General features: G+C 39.8%; 1 protein-coding gene and 1 long non-coding RNA gene across 2 annotated transcripts; one reads left to right on the plus strand and one right to left on the minus strand.

Annotated features, from left to right (window-relative positions):
• Window positions 1–309: 309 nt before the first annotated feature.
• Window positions 310–11566, plus strand: STEAP1 (STEAP family member 1). Its single transcript, XM_059171052.1, has 5 exons — window positions 310–409; window positions 4392–4477; window positions 7265–7777; window positions 8411–8575; window positions 11204–11566. The coding sequence occupies exons 2-5, from the start codon at window positions 4397–4399 to the stop codon at window positions 11459–11461; spliced, it is 1017 nt and encodes a 338-aa protein (XP_059027035.1). The 5' UTR covers window positions 310–409; window positions 4392–4396; the 3' UTR covers window positions 11462–11566.
• Window positions 2606–18084, minus strand: LOC131829345 (uncharacterized). The gene is made up of 4 exons (XR_009352826.1): window positions 17906–18084; window positions 6951–7046; window positions 4658–4727; window positions 2606–2716 (listed from the first exon to the last, which is right to left on the minus strand). It is a non-coding gene; the product is annotated as an uncharacterized LOC131829345 (long non-coding RNA).
• Between the last annotated feature and the right edge of the window lie 2746 nt (window positions 18085–20830).

Here is a 20830-nt window from a genome sequence, read left to right on the forward strand (position 1 = left end):
AGGGGGAAGACCACCAATCCGTTAGTTTAATAAGGCCCACAGGTGGTACACGTTCAAGTTTGAGAACCACCGCTCCGAGGAATTGCACGAACGTTCGCTCCTCGGGAGATTAGCGAAAGCGGGAGGAGCAGGCCTCCGGGGGAGACAGGGCCATCCGAAAGAACACCTGCTTGCGACGTGGGGAAACGCTCGGTTTGGCCGCTGGGACGCCCCGAGGGCTGCCCCTCTGAGGCAGGAGCCCTGAGGACGCCCGGCACCTGCAGGTGGCGCTGGACAGGCCCTTGACCAAGAGGCGGGGTCTGCCGCGGGGGAGCAGGCTCCGCGCTCCGGGGCTCAGACGCCGCGTGGGGCTGGCGCGTCTTCGCAGAAGCTGTGCCGCAACTTACCGTCTGGTCGCGTCGAGGAGCGGGTGAGTCCCTTGAATCGTCCCGGCTCGCTGCTTGCTCCCCGCCTCGGTGTGCCCCTGCGAGAGCGGGCGCGGGCTCGCAGCCGCGGGAGGGGTGTAGCGGCTTGCAAGCCTCCCCAGTCCCGGGGCGGCGGCGTTCCGAGGCGAGAGCAGCTCAATTCGCCCCTTATGCGCGGCTCCAGCGCGCGCTGCCCTCCAGCCCAGTTCTCGGCCCAAGCACACTGCTCCGTTGTGGCCGGTCCAGGGGCTGGGAGCCAGGGACTCCTAAGGAAGTCTTTTCGCTGGGAGCCCGGCGGATAGGATGGGTTGTTAAGTTTGCCCTTCGGTTGGATTCTGCCGGCAGGTTTTTCCAACTTGGCAACAATCGCAGCGAGTTTGCATAGCATTGAGGAATGATTGGTACACAGTGCTTAAAATCGTGTGACTTGCCTTCGGGTTTCCTAGTAACAGGGAGTTTTCGTTTGAAGTTCTGGGAACGTTAGTCCTGCTCTTTCAGGCTCGGGTTTGGGGTTCAAGTTCTCTCCAAACAGGCGATCAAGGAAAGCTTCGTATATGTCATGGGTTTGTAGACACAAAATTTACAAACACTTCTAAATTTCTTGGTCTTAAAAAAAAAAAAAAAAAAAAATCCCCACGACATCCTGACAATTACTTAGATTTAACACAGATATTAAGCAATGCTTTAAAAACAAAACAAAACAAAAAAACAGCCCAGTGAAGAAAAACATCTTAACCTATACATAGTTAAATGTGGGGAAGCGAATATACACTTTGAAGTGTAGAAGGTTTGGAAATGCAGTGCAATCCATATTGTGCTCCGGTCATTGAGTTTCTTCATATTCGAAACTCTCTGACAAAAATATGAGTCACTTGGGCCGTGTCAATATTTAGCAGGAACATCAGGTCAGCCATCCTCATTCAACAAAACGGAACAGTCACATCAGAAATATGTTTTGCTTTTTTTAAAGGGATGAGAGTTAGAGAACTTTGGGTCAAATCTGGAGTTCCTAAAATCTGAACACTGTGTTCTTTTTTTTTTTTTCATGAAAAGATGTTACTGTGGAATTTAAATTATATATTTGGTTAATGTCTGATGGAAACCAACATATTTTATTTGATGGATATTTTATTTTCTCACCTTCTGGCACAAATTGGACTGCGGACCACAGAGCCAACAGGCTCTCTCACTGCTCTGGGTTCTTCCATGGCCTTGCTCTCTAGCATGGTCTCCCTACCATGCAGATGAATGGGTGGATACTTCTCCAAGGCCTCTTAGCCTTTTCACCCAGTTTCTGTACAAAGTGGCCCTCAATCAGCAAACACTGCCAACTTGCTTGAGGCCCCAGGACCAGGTCTACAAGAGAACCCTTACCCTTTCCATGCCACAGTCTGCCTATAAAACTTTTTCTTTAGAATCCATTGCACTACCACACAGTTAGCTGTTGAAATTTCTGCCTTTTCCCCTAGACTTTGAGTTTGTGAGAGCAGAGGCTCCATCCCATTTAACTTCGTATTCTCACTGTGTGATACTGTTGTTCACAATATAGTTAATGAGTTAATATTGAATAAGTGTAGATTTGCATGTTAACATCTTTGCCGTGCTACAACTCAGAGTGAAACCATCTAAACATAGAGAATTATTTCTTGTTTGGTTGCAGTAAATAAAATTTCTATTCCTGGGGCCCCGGGGGGCTCAGTTGATTAAGTGTCTGCCTCTGGCTGAGGTCATGATCCCAGAGTCCTGGGATGGAGCCTCTCGTCAGGCTCCCTGCTCAGCAAGGAGCCTGCTTCTCCCTCTCCCTCTGCTCCTCCCCCTGCTGGTACATGCACCTCGCTCTTTCTCTCTCTATCAAATAAATAAAATCTTAGGGGGGAAAAAGCCTTCTATTCCTATTCCTAGATACATACATACCTCCCAGATTACTGTATTTATAATGTTGGTTAAATCACTAAATGATTTGGAATTATACTTATTAAGGAAATAGAGTGTAAGCTTCTCCAGAACAGACACATAGTCTCATTTCTCTTTCCTCCTTTGTGTCTGTCATCGAGTTGAGCTCCATAAATACCTGATGATTGGCATTTGCTTTACTCAGAGCTCTTTTGCATGCCAATGATAGATACAAAAATCAAACTCAAGCAAAAAAGGGGAATGTACATTCACTTGTGTAACTGAAAATGTCATGATCTGGTCTCAGGAACTGTAAATACTTAAAATATTACCACCAGCACTCTTCTATGTCTTTCCTCATCTCTTGCTTGTACTTTAGTGTGGTGGCTTGTTTTTGTTCTCTTGAAGACATCTTCCTCCTTAGAGCATGTAGAAGAAAGCACAGTAGGCTTCTATCATACCAACTTAACAAAGAGTTAGACATCTCTTTATCTTCCACTCCTCTATATAAATATTAGAGAAAGACTCTAATTGGTTCAACGAGGGTTATGCCATCCCTAAGCCAGTCAGTGCCATCAAGGGAACAGAGAATTCTGATTAGCCAAGACTGAGTCATATGCCCAAGGAGGGCCCATTCTCCAAATGGAGGAAATGTTTCAGATCATTAAAAAGTAGGGGGGAGGGGCGCCTGGGTGGCTCAGTGGGTTAAGCCTCTGCCTTCAGCTCAGGTCATGATCTCAGGGTCCTGGGATGGAGCCCCGCATTGGGCTTTCTGCTCAGCAGGGAGCCTGCTTCCTCCTCTCTCTCTGCCTGCCTCTCTGCCTTTTTGTGATCTCACTCTTTGTCAAATAAATAAAATCTTAAAAAAAAAAAAAAGTAGGGGGGAATATGGGCAGACCAATACAAATATCCTCAGCATGAATGTTGCAAAATGACAAAATACATAATATATAGCAAATGTCCTCAGAGCGCTTGAACAAAGGTAAATGATTGGCATGACAGAAAGATGGCTTCTCTTTATTTTTTGAGAAAATCAAGCCTTTAAATTTAGAGAATGTTTTAAGTATTTGAAGCCACTCCTGGAAACAACTCTCCACTTAGTAAAGTGTTACAGGTGTTCTGAAATTAAGAAACACATGTTTCTCATAATCAAGTTGTTATATATCTAATGTGTTTTTCTCATTGAATTTCATAAAGTGCAAATTGGCGAGGTATTCCTCTAGAAATAAATTTAGAACTAATAAAAACAACAAATAGTATTATGATACCATGTGTTCCCTTCCTTTAAAAAAAAAAAAAATGCTACACCAAGCCTGAGGAGGATCTGTGAAGGGTGTTAAGGCAAAAATTCCTTTGTCAGGTAGTAAATTTGACAAAACTAATTTCCACAGCTTTGACTAGGAGAATAGGCATATCAGTGACTGAACACAACTCAATAATTCCATTGGAAATATACTAAAAATTCTTGCTTATCAACAAAAACCAGCCTGTTACTCTGATGAGAAAATGACACTCTGAATATACAGCCTTTTGGTCCTTTGTGCCACTATCAGGGTTCACTTTACCGAGAGTGTCTATTCTGTTTATTGTCTGAACCTCAGAATGCACTTCCCCATAAAATCATTTAATTAGTATTTCAGATTCCAGTATCAACCCCCAAAGTCTATCAAATATAACTTCCTAAAGTATAATCTTATATCAGCTAACTCCGCTCAAAAAAAAAAATCTTTCCTAATTCTATTTTACCTTTGTGCAGAGCTGGCTTTCCTCTAAATGGCACCTGGAGTTAACTTATAAAAGGTAACATCTGACCCTTTGAATTCCCTATAGACATGTTTGTCATTCATTGCACCAATAGCTGGACAAAACAAAGCTGTTATTGACACAAGGACACTGGTTTGAGATTCTGACAGATTATGTGAGGTTAAATGGTAAATCAGTCACTATTTTAATTGCACTTTGTAGGCCACTCTAGTCCTTGTGTGAGTAAATTCTTCTATTGCCCTATCAAACATTAATGTCTTAAATAGTACAGACATGAGGAAGATAATGATGTTTATTTTCTTCGGTGGCTGACGCTATCCTATTTTACAGAACTAATGGAGAGCAGACAAGACATTACAAACCAAGAACTTTGGACAATGAAGCCTAGGAGAAATCCAGAAGAAGATGATTATTTGGTAATATGTTAATAATACTTCATTGAAATCTAGAAACAGAATTTCAGTGCTGTCCTGCATCTCCTAGGGTTGAAACAATGATTTTTCACCCTAGTCGACAGGTATCTTCACTCTGATTCCTATCACTGATATCGCGATGGGCAAAGAAAGGTTCAGGGTGGTAGATAAGAGAAATTGTACCTTGACGATGGTCATGGACTTGGCTGAATAACCTCGAATAAGTCACTGAAAATTCCAGGTCTTGGTCTATCTATAAAATGAGAAAGTGGACCAGATCAGCTCCAAGGCCCTTCCAATTCCCTCTAACACTCTGTGGTCTAAGTTTCTTAAGAGAATCATCAGTGCCCATATAACAATGTAAGCATACATTTTTTTCCATAGGCAATATGGCAGCTTAACAAGAGATCATCAAGTTAATTGATGATTCACCATTTAAACAAATAAATTCAATTTTGGAATAAGAATCATTTGTCCCACTTTTATGCCACCAGGAGATTAAATGTTTCTTACTTATATAATTTGACTGAAAAATTGGTAGAAATGTTTGGTTCCAAACTCTTTTTGCCTTTCTAAATGATATCAACTGCAGTTCCTACTGAAAGTATTTTATCTTAGTTATTTTAATAGGGAAAGATAGTCTATACAATAATTTTATATAGCATCACTTTTTAAAATTATTTTTCTGAATTATTTTAAAAGGAATAAGAAGATATTATACATACATATTCTTTAAAATAATTGTGCATAAAATAAAAACATTTTCATTTTTCAAGTTAACCATCATAATTGCTTTTCCATAATTTTTCATCATTAACCAGAAAATTGATCTTAGTTGATTGTACTTAGATTATTTCAACATGTAGAGATGACAGAAGCTGTATCATGCTCAACTCCCTTCTAAATGGAGCAACTGGAAAAAGATGTAACAGTGATTTATCACTGAAAGTAAAAGTCAAAGGGCAAGAGGTGACTTTTGAACACTAAAAATTATAAAGAACTATGTGAGTTAAGGTTACTCTGCATAAAATGAGGAAATCAACAATATAATATATCACATTAAACTTTAAAATGTTATGGTTTTTACATAGAGAGCTGTAAGAAATGAAGAATAAGATAGTTGTTGAAATCACTGAGCATCAGGGAAATACAAATCAAAACCACTGTGAGATACCAGCTCACACCAATCAGAATGGCTACAATTAACAAGCAAGGAAATGACAGATGCTGGTGAGGATGTGGAGAAAGAGGAGCCCTCCTACACTCTTGGTGGGAATGAAAGCTGGTGCAACCACTTGGGAAAACAACATGGAGGTTCCTCAAAAAGTTGGAAATAGAACTACCCTACGACCCAGCAATTGCACTACTGGGTATTTACCCTATAGATACAAATGTAGTGATCCGAAGGGGCACATGCACCCGAATGTTTATAGCAGCAATGTCCACAATAGCTAAACTATGGAAAGAACCTAGATGTCCATCAATAGATGAATGGATAAAGAAGTGGTATATATACAATGGAATACTATGCAGCCATTAAAAGAAATGAAATCTTGCCATTTGTGAGGACATGGATGGAACTAGAGGTTATTATGCTTAGCGAAATAAGTCAATCAGAGAAAGACAACTATCATATGTTCTCCCTGATGTGAGGAGGCAGAGATGCAACATGGGGTGCTTGGGGGTTAGGAAAAGAATAAATGAAACAAGATGGGATCGGGAAGGAGACAAACCATAAGAGACTCTTAATGTCACAAAACAGTGTGGCATTGGGAAGGGGGTAGGGAGAGAGAGGTTGGGTTATGGACATTGGGGAGGGTATGTGATATGGTGAGTGCTGTGAAATGTGTAAATCTGGCGATTCACAGACATGTATGCCTGGGGCTAATAATACATTATATGTTTATTAAAAAATGTTTTTAAATTATTTTTTAAAAAGGTAGTTGGTGAAAAAGTAAATCATTAAATCATCAGAATATGAAACATCCTAAGTTCTTATTAAGAAGGTTTTTTTTTTTAAATTTTCTGGTATATCAGTCAGCTAGGGAAATGACAAAATATTCAATGTAACCTTTTTTGAATTGTTAACTGCTCAGAAATGCAACTGGGTAAAGAAGTATAATGTTCTTGGGAAATAGATAATCTCTATGGGATTTAACTATGTATATAACTTTTGTACCTTCTGATAGAGTGTTTGTCAATCATTACTTACACAAATGAGATATTTTAGAAATACAAAATCAAAGTACAGCATGATAGAAATTATATATTTTTATAATTGTATTGAGTATATTATTCCTGACCCTTCGTACTTGAATTAATGAAGAATTCGCTCTTCAGTTCTTTGTGGAGAGTTGCCCAATTACCAATAAGAATATTATAAAACAAATTCAACCATTACAAATACAAGTTTTATTATTTTTGCCAAAGATTACTGGATTATTTTTTACGTTTTCAATTTTAGTTTCCCACTTACATTATTCTGTTGTTTCATGCCTCAAGGTAGAAACACAATGGTCTCAGCTTTAATAGATAATCTTCTGTCTTTAGAAAAAAGCGTGTATTCCTCTGTCTAAAAGAAAATCAAATAACAGAAATTAATGGAGAATCCCAACATAGCTAAATCCATATTCAATCAGTGCTACATAGACGGTGACTTCAGCTGACCAGTATCCAAAAACAAGGTTCTGAATGCCCTTTTTTACTGGTAAGCACCATGAACAGAGTAGGTAATGTGTTGAAGAGAAATCCCATTATTTGTCTAAGATGTTGATTTTCTTTGCTTTGTAGGATAAGGACTCGGGGGAGACCAGTACGCTGAAAAGAACTGTGTTTTCTCACATGCACCCAACAACCCACATTGATGGATTTGATTGCCCCGCCGAGCTTCAGCACAAACAAGAACTCTTTCCAATGTGGCGCTGGCCAGTTAAAATTGCTGCTATCGTGTCATCTCTGACTTTTCTGTACACTCTTCTGAGGGAAGTAATTCACCCTTTTGTAACTTCCCACCAACAGTATTTTTATAAAATCCCAATCCTGGTCATCAACAAAGTCTTGCCAATGGTGTCCATCACCCTCCTGGCACTGGTCTATTTGCCCGGGGTCATAGCAGCCATGGTACAGCTTCATAATGGAACCAAATATAAGAAATTTCCACGTTGGTTGGATAGATGGATGTTAACAAGAAAACAACTAGGGCTTCTCAGTTTCTTTTTTGCTGTGCTGCATGCAATTTATAGTTTATCCTATCCAATGAGGCGATCCTACAGATACAAGTTGCTCAACTGGGCATATCAACAGGTAGGATGACCATACTGCCTACATCGCTGAACTAAAATGTCTAAATCTTCCAACAAATTAAGGCTTTCTTATTTTAATATCAATACCCCAAACCTCTTTTGAAACTCTGTGTCGGGAAGGTAATCTGCATTTTTCAGTGTTTTAGTATAATTCTCCTTTGGAGCTTGGTTGTATATAATTTCACATGGAAGAATTTTTTTTTTAAGTTGAAAATAGTAAACTATAACTTTAACAACTTAAACACATATTTTGTTCCTGGACAGGGTTACACAGCAACCTTCTTCCCCCTCATGAGATGACTTTTTAATGTTCATTGTTCTTATCTACCACACAAGCATGCACATTACAATCCTAACATCAAGTAACTATGATATAAATTAGTAAACAAGTTATATATATAATTTATATATTTTTTATATATTTATTATTCTACATATATATTTTTTTTCCAGGAAAGAGATTGATAGCTCCAACTCATTTCTCACAGAAGAATGCACAAACAAAGCCACAAATTTGCGGAGGCTCCTAGTTATCAGGCCCTCCATCGTAGACAGAGGGAACGTAGGAGGAGACTGATCTGCCAGGAACAAATATTGTTTGCATTCCTTCTCTCCCCTTTTCACCCTCTGGTAGGTCCAAAAAAATAAAGAAGATGCCTGGATTGAGCATGATGTGTGGAGAATGGAAATTTATGTGTCTCTGGGAATTGTGGCACTTGCAATATTGGCTCTATTAGCTGTGACCTCTGTTCCATCTGTGAGCGACTCTTTGACGTGGAGAGAATTTCACTATATTCAGGTAAATTATATATCAAATAACTCTGGTCCCTCAAAAAGGCCAACCTTTTCTGCGCTTATAATATCATCAAGTATATTGACTTTGCCCCATAAAAAATAACAAATAGTTTTCCGGTTGCAAAGATCCCACACTTGTTCCAAACAATAATGTGCTCTCCAATAATTTTTCCCTATCACTTCTAAGTAGAAGTGTTTTCCAGACATAAATAAAAAGCATTACTCAAAGAAAAATATATCTAACATTTGGGGGCACCCGGGTGGCTCAGTCCGTTAAGCAGCTGCCTTCGGCTCAGGTCATGATCCCAGGATCCTTGGGATGGAGCCCCGCATTGGGCTCCTTGCTCAGCAGAGAGCCGGCTTCTCCATCTCCCACAATTTCTAACATTTGAATGTTGTTAGACAATTTTCTAGCCACCTAATAACAACATGGGTGATATTTTAGGAATTTAATAGTCATGGTTTATTCGTTCCCAAATAAACATATTCTTCTGCCTGCCCTCTGATTTTACTTAATGCCTTTTACGTTACACAGCTGTATACTCCCTTTAAAAAAGCAACTCTTCTTGAAATTTGGAGTTTTGACTACCAAAGTTTTTCTAATATTTAATTTTAAAGACTGCTTTTTCCAACTTGTATTTTATGTAGCCTACTGACTTCTCAGTATTCTTGGGATTCAAAATTATCTCAGATTTACTGAGGTTCATCTTCTCATGGTAGATTACAGCCTAAGAACAGCAGGAGGCAGAGGACTAAATTTAATTTCATCATAAGCACTGCTGAGATTTTTTAAAGCACATAGCCTTAGCTTTTACGGGTGGACATTTTTGGAAGTTCCCACACAGTCAGACATTTCTGCACTATCCCTTCTACACGTCTATACATGTCCTCCTACAGGCTCTTTATCAGGACATCTGATTAAGCAGGAAAACCTGTCTCCATCTGAATTGTTACAATAGAGCTTGGAAATGGTGCCACATTTTCCAAGCACAGTACTTGCTGATTGTGTAGGTTTAGCTGGATAGCCGAGTTCTCTGTTCCTCATTAAATAACTTTCTTTGTACGTTTCCTCTGCCTGTCACATGTATGCTGAGTACCACTTTTTTTTTAAAGATTTTATTTATTTATTTGACAGCCAGAGATCACAAGTAAGTAGAAAGGCAGGCAGAGAGAGAAGGGGGGAAGCAGGCTCCCTGCCTAGCAGAGAGCCTGATGTGGAGCTCGATCCCAGGACCCTGGGAGATCATGACCTGAGCTGAAGGCAGAGGCTTAACCCACTGAGCCATCCAGGCACCCCTGAGCACCACTTTTTAGATTTAATTAGGAATTCAGGCACTGCATCTTGACCACCCAGCCATGCTGCTATGTACACAAGACCTAGTCCATAGTAAGTATACAGGACACATTTGGTAAGAGGAATATTCAACCAGGCATGTGGATTTTTCAATTAATAACCTAGAAACTTTTCCTTTACAATCTGAGAACTAGTTGTTCTGTGATTTACCTTGGAGACTGATATTTGAAAATGTAAACTTAGCTGTTTGGTTGTATTCATTGGGGCTTAAGAGTGCTTACTGCTGAATAATTGTGAGTTGGATTCATTCTGGCAGACTAATGACCATTTCCAGTAAAGCGAATAGAAGTAAAAACTTACCTAGAAGAGCCATTGTCAGAATGCTATAAAATTACACAGGTGAACAACTATTTTTGAGCAACTTTTTCTGGACAATGCCAAGTATCCCAGTACATGTTGAAGTTGTTCTTCACATCTTCCTGTCTCTGTGTGTTGTTTCAAGAGTGGAAATAGCTGTTGGCATTTTCCCACCTTATCAGGATGTTTGATTTTTAACATAGGCCAAGCTCATTCACCTTAGTATTCATGTACCAAAATCAGAGTCACTTACTTTGGTTGCTTTCATAGTTGATAAAGATCACTGACATCAAATTGATTTTTGCACTAATCGTCAACCTGCTAATATTTACTGAGCACCTAAAATGCACAAATCATTGTGTTTATTCTGCAGGGGATCTGTGATGAGTAAAAGTCCCTGATTTTAGATGTCTCTTGATAGGCAGAATGAAGGCAAATGCTCAAGAGACAAAGCAACATAAATTTTTTTTTGAAGATTTTATTTATTTATTTGACAGAAATCACAAGTAGGCAGAGAGGCAGGCAGAGAGAGGAGGAAGCAGGCTCCCCGCCGAGCAGAGAGCCCGATGCGGGGCTCAATCCCAGGACCCTGAGATCACAACCTGAGCCAAAGGCAGAGGCTTTAACCCACTGAGCCACCCAGGCACCCCTAAAGCACCATAAATTAAACATCATAGGACAGATGAACAAAGTATGGAGAAAAGAAAGATGGTGTTACTGATTAGCTGAGGTTGAAAGACTGATTGTGAATTTTCTCAACTTAAATAAACTGGGGGCAAAATACCACCCAAAGTAAGGAAGGGGAGGTGGGGAATGTGTGAGGAAAATGGAAAGATGTGAGTGGACAATGTTGAGAAATATGATAGGGAAATGATTACAGATGTATGAAGGAATTTCCAAGCAACAGAACAGAAGAGATAGGATGGAATAAATTCTTATTCAACCAATCCCAACAAGATCAATTTTTTTTTTCTTTTGCAGAGCAAACTAGGAACTGTTTCCCTTCTGCTGGGCACGATACACGCATTGATTTTTGCCTGGAATAAATGGGTGGATATAAAACAATTTGTATGGTATACACCTCCAACTTTTATGATAGCAGTTTTCCTTCCGATTATTGTCCTGTTTTGTGAAGCCATACTATTCCTGCCATGCTTGAGGAAGAAGATTCTGAAGATTAGACATGGTTGGGAAGATGTCACCAAAATTAATAGAACTGACATGTCTTCCCAGTTGTAGAATCAGTTGTTTACACGCATTTTGGTTCAAGATTGATATATTTTACCATAAATGTTTCAGATTTGTATTCATTTAATAAAATGACCACTTGAGGGTCTTAACATATCTTTGCAGCTGAGTCATGAGTTTGAAGTATGTGTGGTTCTCTGTAGATTTGATTCAAAGCAATAAACAAAGCAATCTTTAGCACATCCCCTATGTTCAGTAGAACTAAGCATAACAAAACAATCACATCTGATTCGTCAGACTGTATAGCATTATAAATAAAATGCCTTGTAGTCCCCATCCTTACAACTCATTAAAAGGTATAAGGAAGCATGAAAAAATACATTATCTGGTTCTACCATTCAAGTATATCCATTATTTATGATTGTTGTTAAAGATGGGTTTCCTTTTCCTGTAACTGGGTGCTATTCGTGAAACACCAATTGCAAAAAACACAGATTGTGTCTACACGAGTAAAGCAACAGAATAAAATCAGATATATGTCCAGGCAAAATAAAACTCAAGCTATCCAAGAGAAAAAGTAAATTCACTTTTCTCTGTATGAGTTACATACAACTCAGTTGGAAATAATATATTGGTGAAAGCATACCTTGAACCATTTCTTCAAAGAGCGAGTAGACATCTGTTGTCAGGACTCGCTAACCCAATAGACTATATACTTCAGAGGTTTCTTATAATTCACAAAACTGACTGCAGACCATATCTTCTGTATAGGTAAACCATTTATTATGATTTAAAACAATAGAGCTAATGCTAATGATACAAATAAGGAAAAATAGTATATTCATTATGTGTTCATTTTTAAAATTTTTTTTATTCTGTTAAAAAAGGACCATTTTCGGGAGGCCTGGGTGGCTCAGTCGCTTAAGTGTCCAACTCTCGACTTTGGCTCAGGGTTGTGAGATCGAGCCCCTCATTGGTGTGGAACCTGCTTAAGATTCTCTCTCTCCCGGGGCACCTGGGTGGCTCAGTGGATTAAGCCGATGCCTTCGGCTCAGGTCATGATCTCGGGGTCCTGGGATCGAGTCCCGCATCGGACTCTCTGCTCAGCGGGGAGCCTGCTTCCCTCTCTCTCTCTCTCTCTGCCTGCTTCTCCGTCTGCTTGTGATCTCTCTCTGTCAAATAAATAAATAAAATCTTAAAAAAAAAAAAAGATTCTCTCTCTCTCTCTTTCTTTCCATACCTTCCTCCCGATCTGCTTGTGATCTCTCTCTGTCAAATAAATAAATAAAATCTTAAAAAAAAAAAAAAAAGATTCTCTCTCTCTCTCTTTCTTTCCATACCTTCCTCCCGAGACTTTCTCTCTTAAATGAATGAATGGATGAATGACAATTCATTATTACATGGGGGAGCTAAGGAGCCTTTTGGAGTATAAATTTGGGCTCTACACACTATTGAGATTCAGAGTTACAGAGAGAGATCTATGTCTGGAGATAGTGAAGAGTTCCAAGTAGCATAATTGGAAAGAGCAGACATTGGTGCCTGGAGAAATAATTCACCATTAGAGAAGGAATCCAGGGCTCTTAAATTACAAAGCAGATTCTTCAGGGGGATATAGCAATGGTACTTCTTTACTAAGCATGTGATGTGTATTGTGCCCTTACCAACCAGCCCTGAGATGCCTCGGTCAAGTACCTGCCCTCTCAGCTGCATTGCATGATGCAGAGTGGCAACATCTCCAGGACTAAGAGGGAGAGATCAAGTTCCAGCCTTCCTGGCACCAAGACATCATGGAGGCTGCAGCTTGGGAACAGGGTTCCAACCCCAAGCAGCATTTCCATGAAGCTGTAAGGACAGCAGTGGAGTTCTGGCTTGGTTACTGGGGTCCCGTCTCTGTTAACCATGATAATACACAACAACAGGCCTATTTGAAATACAGAATGTATCCTTTAGGGAATTCCTAATGGTAGAAGGAAAAGAGTCTATGAGACCTTAGAAGTAAGGCACAAAAAGATATAGATTCAATTGGCACTCATAGGGTTTTGGAAACAAGACCATTCACACTTGGGTGATTTTTCTGAATTTTTTACAATGATTGGATAGTATTGTTATTAGAAGAAAACAACAAAAGTTGTCTTTAAAAGAACAAATATCATATTCTGATATGAGCTTGGATTTCCTTTTATTCAATGGATTTTTAAAAATTATGTTAATCGCCATACGCAACCTCATTAGTTTTTGATGTAATGTTCCATGGTTCCTTGTTTACCTGTAGGACCTAGAGCTCCTTGCAATGGATTTAGAGAGCACCTCCCTATATAAGGCCCAATGCTAGACAGATGATATATCAAGAAAGAAATGAGCAGTGCCAGGGCACCTGGGTGGCTCAGTCATTAAACATCTGCCTTCAGGTCCTGGAATCCAGCCATCTGGCTCTCTGCTTAGCGGGAAGCCTGCTTCTCCCTCCCCACTCCCCCTGCTTGTGTTCCCTCTCCCACTGTCTCTCTCCTGTGTCAAATAAATAAATAAAATCTTTTTTAAAAAGAAAGAAAGAGGCGCTGGGGTGGCTCAGTGGGTTAAGCCGCTGCCTTCAGCTCGGATCATGATCTCAGGGTCCTGGGATCAAGCCCCACATCGGGTTCTCTGCTCAGCAGGGAGTCTGCTTCCCCCTCTCTCTCTCTGCTTGCCCTTCTGCCTACTTGTGATCTCTGTCTGTCAAATACATAAATAAAATCTTTAAAAAAAAAAAAAAAAGAAAGAATAAAAGAAAGGAAGGAAGGACCATTCCCACCTACAGTCTCAGAGGAAAGACAAATTTTAGGTCAGCATTGGATTCTAGGCTTACTGGTATCCTTCAGGAGGAAATGACCAGCTCTGCCTAGTATGGCAAAGTCAGAAAGTTGTGAGGTTGATGCAAAACAAAACAAAACAAAAAACTATCTAAAATAAAGCAAAAGTAAGAGTCCTTCAGATAGAATGGGGAACAAAAAGATAGGCATTTCTCAGGTCCTTTGATAAGGTGATATTTTTAATGAAACTACTAATACAATTAATGTGATTGTGGAGGATACACAGGGTCTCTCACTGGAGCACAAAGAACAGCACCTAGGAGAGCTGCCGGCCAGGAGCCCAGAGCCTTCCTTCCCGAGGGGCTTCCTTTTTTACTTAAAATGAAGTTTGTGTAGAGTTTATTTTCTTTAAGCATTTGCTTGCTCTATAGGAATCTTACAGTATTTCATTAAAGAAAAAAATTTAAATGATGTCTTTTTACTATTGTAATAATAGTAATAAAAATAATGTTTTAAAAATAATAATGTTTTAAGACCATAAAAAAGAAATGTGTGATTCTGATCTGATTTTCAGACCGTAGACCACACATCTGGGAAATTAAACATATAAATTAATAACAAAAATAGGTGATTTGCATTGGTAACATGGACTCTGGAATTTTCTTCCAAGAAAATGAACAAGTTGTAGCTCCTTTCCTGAAACTGGTCTTCAAAGTACAAGTATTAGAAATGTTCCAGCTTGGATTTAATGTTAAGTTTTCCTTGGTTAATTAGTTCTCTTTCTTCATGCCAATTTTTCCAGGTGTTTTCAAGAGGCCCTCGGAAGAGGTAATAAATTATTTGATCCATTTGTAGAAAATAATCCTATACTGGAAGAAATTAATGAATCACTGACTTGTGACCATGACACATGACCCAAGGCTAAAGTTCAGTCCTTTCTTCTCAGCTAATTCTACTTCTTCAGCTAGTCAGGGGGTCCTCACATTTCTCAGTAGTGAGATTCCCAGAATTATTAATGGATGCCCATTTTAACTGTGCCAAGAACAAGTTGCCAGTTCATGTAGCTGTAAAATTATTGACCTGAAAGAGACCAGTGAGATCACCTGAGCTGCTAATCCCCTGCCCAGAGGCATGACCCCCACTAAAATGAGGCTCCCTCAGCAAAATGTTAGTTATTTCTGGATAATACTAAAGAGAGAGGAGGGAAAGCAAACACGGGTACCGGTATTGTAATGTGAAGAAGCTGTTGATCTTCCCAGAACCAACGCTCCCCTGCACCTCAGCCAGATCAAGGAGTGGCTGGTTGGGCAAGATCTGAGAGTCAGAGAACCAGGAAGCTAAACTCAGGGATTACTGATGCCTTGGCCCATAACATGGGAAATGACTTCAGACCTTCCCTGTTTTGTAACCTGAAGTTGTGACCACGAAAGATAAATAAAGGGTTTTCACAGTGTAAGAGTCGGAAGAGTAGGTTCTATTTTCATTTTTTGTAATATAACTTTTTTTTTTTTAGAGAGAGAGAGAGAGAGCAAAAGAGGAGCAGAGGGAGAGGGAGAGAGAGAATCCCAAGCCAACTCCCTGCCCAGCCCAGAGACCCATGTGGGGTTCAATCTCACGACCCTGATATCACGACCCAAACCAAAATCAAGAGTCGGATGCTTAACACTACTGAGCCCCCAGATGCTTCTTTAATACAACATTTTTAAAGCAAAATCCCTCACAAAAGTCCAGCCTGTAATGGGGTCAGATTTGAAGGCGGAGAGTAGGACCAGAAACTGCTTTTTTGTTTCTTCTTCCATTAGGTTCACGAGCCTCTGTGACAAATTGGGTTCCAAGAGCACAGTTTGAAAACCACTCCCCATTTATACACATAGGGGAAGTTATCTTTTTGTCGAAGATCACTTATCTGCAAAGCACAGAAACCTACTCAAAGTCGTTCAGGTAAAGGAAGAAAATAATGCTAACATAAAGGGAACGCTGATCTAACCCACAGGTAGAGGGGACGACTGCCCTTCCGAACCCTAGAGCTGGTCCCACAAGACAAGATCTAAGTGCCTCTGCTCGCTCCATCTCTGAAGACAGATGTCTCAATATTGTGAAGTTAAAAGCAGGTTCTTTCCTTTTGTCTCAAATTCGGCAACGAGGCCCACAACTAAGAACCAAAAGGGCTAAGTGGTCTTCCTTCTCCTTTCAGTGGACAAGCAGCTGGTCAGATAGGGTTTGCCGAGACGGTTTTGCTTTTCAGCAGAACCAGCCCTTCGACCCCTCAGTAGCGTGCCACCAATAACTCTCAGGACAGAGGGAGGGGTGAGGGTCTCCTTAGGTCTGGGAAATGTGGGTTTCTAAAGGGAAACTATGCACACGTCTCACCTCACTTCACCAGAGCACAGATTAAACTCCTCACCTACTCAGCATCCTCAACGCACTTGGACTTGGCTGGAAGAGACACACAACGGTCACACTGACTAACCCTGCTTGATGTGGATCATGATAAATATTATGTGAACTCTCAACCCTGCTCTGAGCCTATAACCTTTGTATATTTCCATAGGAAGGCTGTTTTTCCTCTTGTGAAAACTGTATCACACCATCCCTCTGCTGCAACCAATAATAACCTCTCCTCCTACATTCCACTGGTACCTTTTATTTTGGAAATAGATGTACTCAGAGAAGACAGCTGTCTCATCTTCTAAGAAATCTGTCTGCCAACGTACACACACGTGGTGCCTTTATCCTCTGCTTGTTAAAGCCTTGTCCCTGTCCCAAGGCCAACTCCTCTGTTGTGGCGTCAAGTCTCATCCGTTTTTCTACTCAAAGAGCTTATACACATCTTTCCTGTGTCATCAGTTTACCTGTCTCTGCTGTAGTACTCCTGTCAGGACACAGTATTAAAAAACAAATAAATAAAGTGGTTTGAACCAACGTCCTCCTCTAGCTCTTGGCCCATCCCTCAGCAAACTTAAAACTCCTCAAAAGACTTGCCTGCTTGATAGCAGGTTATCTCTTCTTTTGATTACTATTTGTATGACATATATTTTCTCAACCTATGATTTGCACCTTTTCTGTTTTCCCATATTTTTAGTTGTGTCTTTTGAGGGCAACACATAATTGCTGTTTTTTAATCCAGTCTGGTAACCTATGGCATTCAGGCTGTATACATGTAATGTATTTATTAAAACATTTGAAGTTCTCCCATTTTACTCCCATTTCCATACCAGTTCTATGTTCTAAATTTCTTTATTATATTACTTTCCTTCAGACTGAGATTATTCATTAGTCCAGTTTTCCCCTCTATAGCAGTTATGCCTTTTTTTACTGCAAAATCTAACATTACTTGGCACTTTTACCTCTTCTTGTACAATGTATGAAACTTAACCCTTTTTTTTTTTAAAGATTTTATTTATTTATTCGACAGAGAGAGATCAGAGTAGGCAAAGAGGCAGGCGGGGAGAGAGAGGAGGAAGCAGGCTCCCTGCTGAGCAGACAGCCTGATACGGGGCTCGATTCTAGGACCCTGGGATCATGACCTGAGCGGAAGGCAGAGGATTTAACCCACTGAGCCACCCAGGCACCCGAAACTTAAAACTTTTTATCTTCATTTAACCCTCTCTTGACATTGCTGTTGTATATTTTAATTCTATATATATTTAGGCCCACCAAGAATTATAACTATTGTTTTATACAGTAATTTAGATGTATAAGTATTTACCTTTTTTAGTTGCTCTTTATTCTTTCCCGCATCTCCTGGGTTCCATCTGATTTCATTTTCCCATCACCGGAAAAAAAAAAAAATCTTCAGTGTTACTTCTAGTAATGCGTGCCTACAGGAAGAAAAAAATTTTTTTTATAAGTTTTGGTCTGAAAATATCTTGATTACCATCTTCATTATTGAAGGCTCTATTGTTAACGTTTAGAAATCTAGGTTGGGAATTTATTTTCTTTCAGAACTTCGTAGAATGTTCCATTGTTCTCATGACAGAAGGGAAATCTCATTCTAACTGTTGCTTTATGAGGTTCCTGTGGCTACTTTATGATTTTTTTCTTTTGGTCTCAGTTTTCAGTACTTGTACTAAAATTAAGCTAAGTGTGGTATTCCTTATAGTTCTCTTTGTTGAGGTTGGTAGTGCTTCTTCAAACTGTGGTTTGATATTCGTCAGTAGATTGGAAAATTCTTAGTCATCATCTTTTCAAATATTTCTTATATCCCATTTTCTCTCTCCTCCACTTCTTCCTGGGCTCCAGTGACTCAGCCAATGTTTTCACTGTATCTCCGATTTCATAACCTTCTTGCATTCCTTTTTTTCTCTGTACTTTATTCTGGTAATCACTTTTACCTATCTCCTCGCTTACTAGTTCTCTCTTCAACTCTAACTAGTTATTAAGTCCTTCCATTGAGTTTTGAGGTTTTAAAAAATTAATTAATTAGTTATTTTGTTTGTTTGTTTGTTTGTTTAACTCACCTCTACACCCAACATGGAGCTTGAACTCACAGCCCTGAGATCAAGAATCACATGCTTTTCTGACTGAGGCAGCAAGGCACCCCCTATCCACTGAGTTTTTCATTTCTGTCACCATGTACATTCAGTTTTAGAATTTCAATTTGGTTTGTTCTCGTGGCTTACAATTTTCTGTCAAATTTCCTAATCTGTCCCAAATCCCCTTGAGGGAAGTAAGAATCCTAAAGACAAATTCATGAGGCTCCTATGAGTATGTTTTTATTTTTAGAAGTTTTTCCCCCTTGGTTTTCACTCATGTCATTTTATCTCCTCATGTGACTGGTTATTTTATTGAGTGCCAGGCACGGTATGTTAAGACATTATGGACATAATTTGAGGCCTTAACTGATGTTATCTTATTCCAGAACAAATTTGTGTTTCCTCTTGCAACTAGTCAGAGACACAAACAATGCAAGGTTTCCTTAATTTTATTTTAATAATTGTGTTTATTTGAAGCTGGACTTTCACTCTCTGCCAGACTTGGATTATTTCTGATTCACTTTTCTTCCACAGAGTCAGTTCTTTGGGATTTCAACACAAAGCCTGGTGGAGGGTGACTACCTAGCTCTCTCCCTTGGCATACTCTGGATTACCTATTTTGTTCAAATAATCTCTTGAGGCTGTTAATAATCCTGTTGAGTTTCTCAACCTCTCAGCTACCTATTCTCAAAAACAAACAAACAAGCAATAACAACTTTGGTGCTGAGATTGACTTGTTGGGCTTCTTTCTACTTCCAAAACTTATTACTCTTCAACACCTTGTTAGATACCCAATACCTTCAGGCAAAGAGTTTTTATAATGAGACTTGTTTTTCTACTGGTTCTCATGATTGGCACATATAACTTAGGCTAGCATTACGGGAAGCAGAAATTCCTAGAGAGAGTTGATTGTTTACTGTTTCTGTATCCTCTTCTTTCATTTTCTTTTATTCTGAATGGCTTTATCCCTCACTGTTCCACTGCATCCTCTCTTGTCAAGATCACCACATGACCAAGTTTCAGTCTTCATCTCATTTACTCACCCAGTAACATTTGACAAGATTGATGTTGGTAACTCTCTTTCTTTTTTTTTTTTTTTAAAGATTTATTTATTTATTTGACAGAGAGAGAGATCACAAGGCAGGCAGAGAGAGAGGAGGAAGCAGGCTCCCTGCTGAGCAGAGAGCCCGATGTGGGACTCGATCCCAGGACTCTGAGATCATGACCTGAGCCGAAGGCAGCGGCTTAACCCACTGAGCCACCCAAGCGCCCCTGGTGACTCTCTTTCTTGAAACATTTTCTTTACTTGGCTTCTGAGCAACCATATTCTCTCTCCTACATGCTTTCTCTGTTAATTTGGCTGGTTCCTCTTCTTTTCCCCATCATCTCAGTTAGCAAGGTTAACTCCTTGGCCCGCCTCTCTATCTACACCCACAATGTGGGCCTTCAGACTTGTGGCCTTACAATAAGACATTGAATGTATGTTGCTATGTCCCAAACTTATATTTTTATTTCCAGCCTTCACCTTTTCCCTGATCCCCAACTTATTACATCTAACTACTTACTTGACAACTTTATTCATACCTCAAAAAAGCATCTCAAACATAAAATCCTAAAAGTAAAATCTTAAGTTCTTCCCCATCTCCACCCACTTACTCAAGATAGACACTCAGGAGTTATCTTTAAGACTGCTCTTTACCGGGGCGCCTGGGTGGCTCAGTGGGTTGAGGCCTCTGCCTTCAGCTCAGGTCATGGTCCCAGAGTCCTGGGATCAAGCCCCGCATTGGGCTCTCTGCTTGGTGGGGAGCCTGCTTCCTCCTCTCTCTCTCTGCCTGCTTCTCCACCTACTTGTGATTTCCGTCTGTCAAATGAATAAATAAAATCTTAAAAAATAAAAAAAATAAATAAATAAAAAGACTGCTCTTTACCTCACATTCCACATGCAATTTTTCAGCAAATTCTACTGGCTCAACCATCAAGATATGTTCTGCATCCAGCTGTGTCTCATTACCAAATCATATCGGTCCAAGCCACTATAGTCACACTTGCTCTTTCCTCTTCCTGGAATTCTCTCCCTTTCCCGTAATTAGTTCTTTTATATCATTGCATCTATGTTGCTATGTCATCTCTTTAGAGTGACCTTCCCTGACTATCCTGCC

Source organism: Mustela lutreola, chromosome 4, assembly GCF_030435805.1.
Source record: "Mustela lutreola isolate mMusLut2 chromosome 4, mMusLut2.pri, whole genome shotgun sequence".
In the NCBI taxonomy this organism is placed as follows: Eukaryota; Metazoa; Chordata; class Mammalia; order Carnivora; family Mustelidae; genus Mustela; species Mustela lutreola.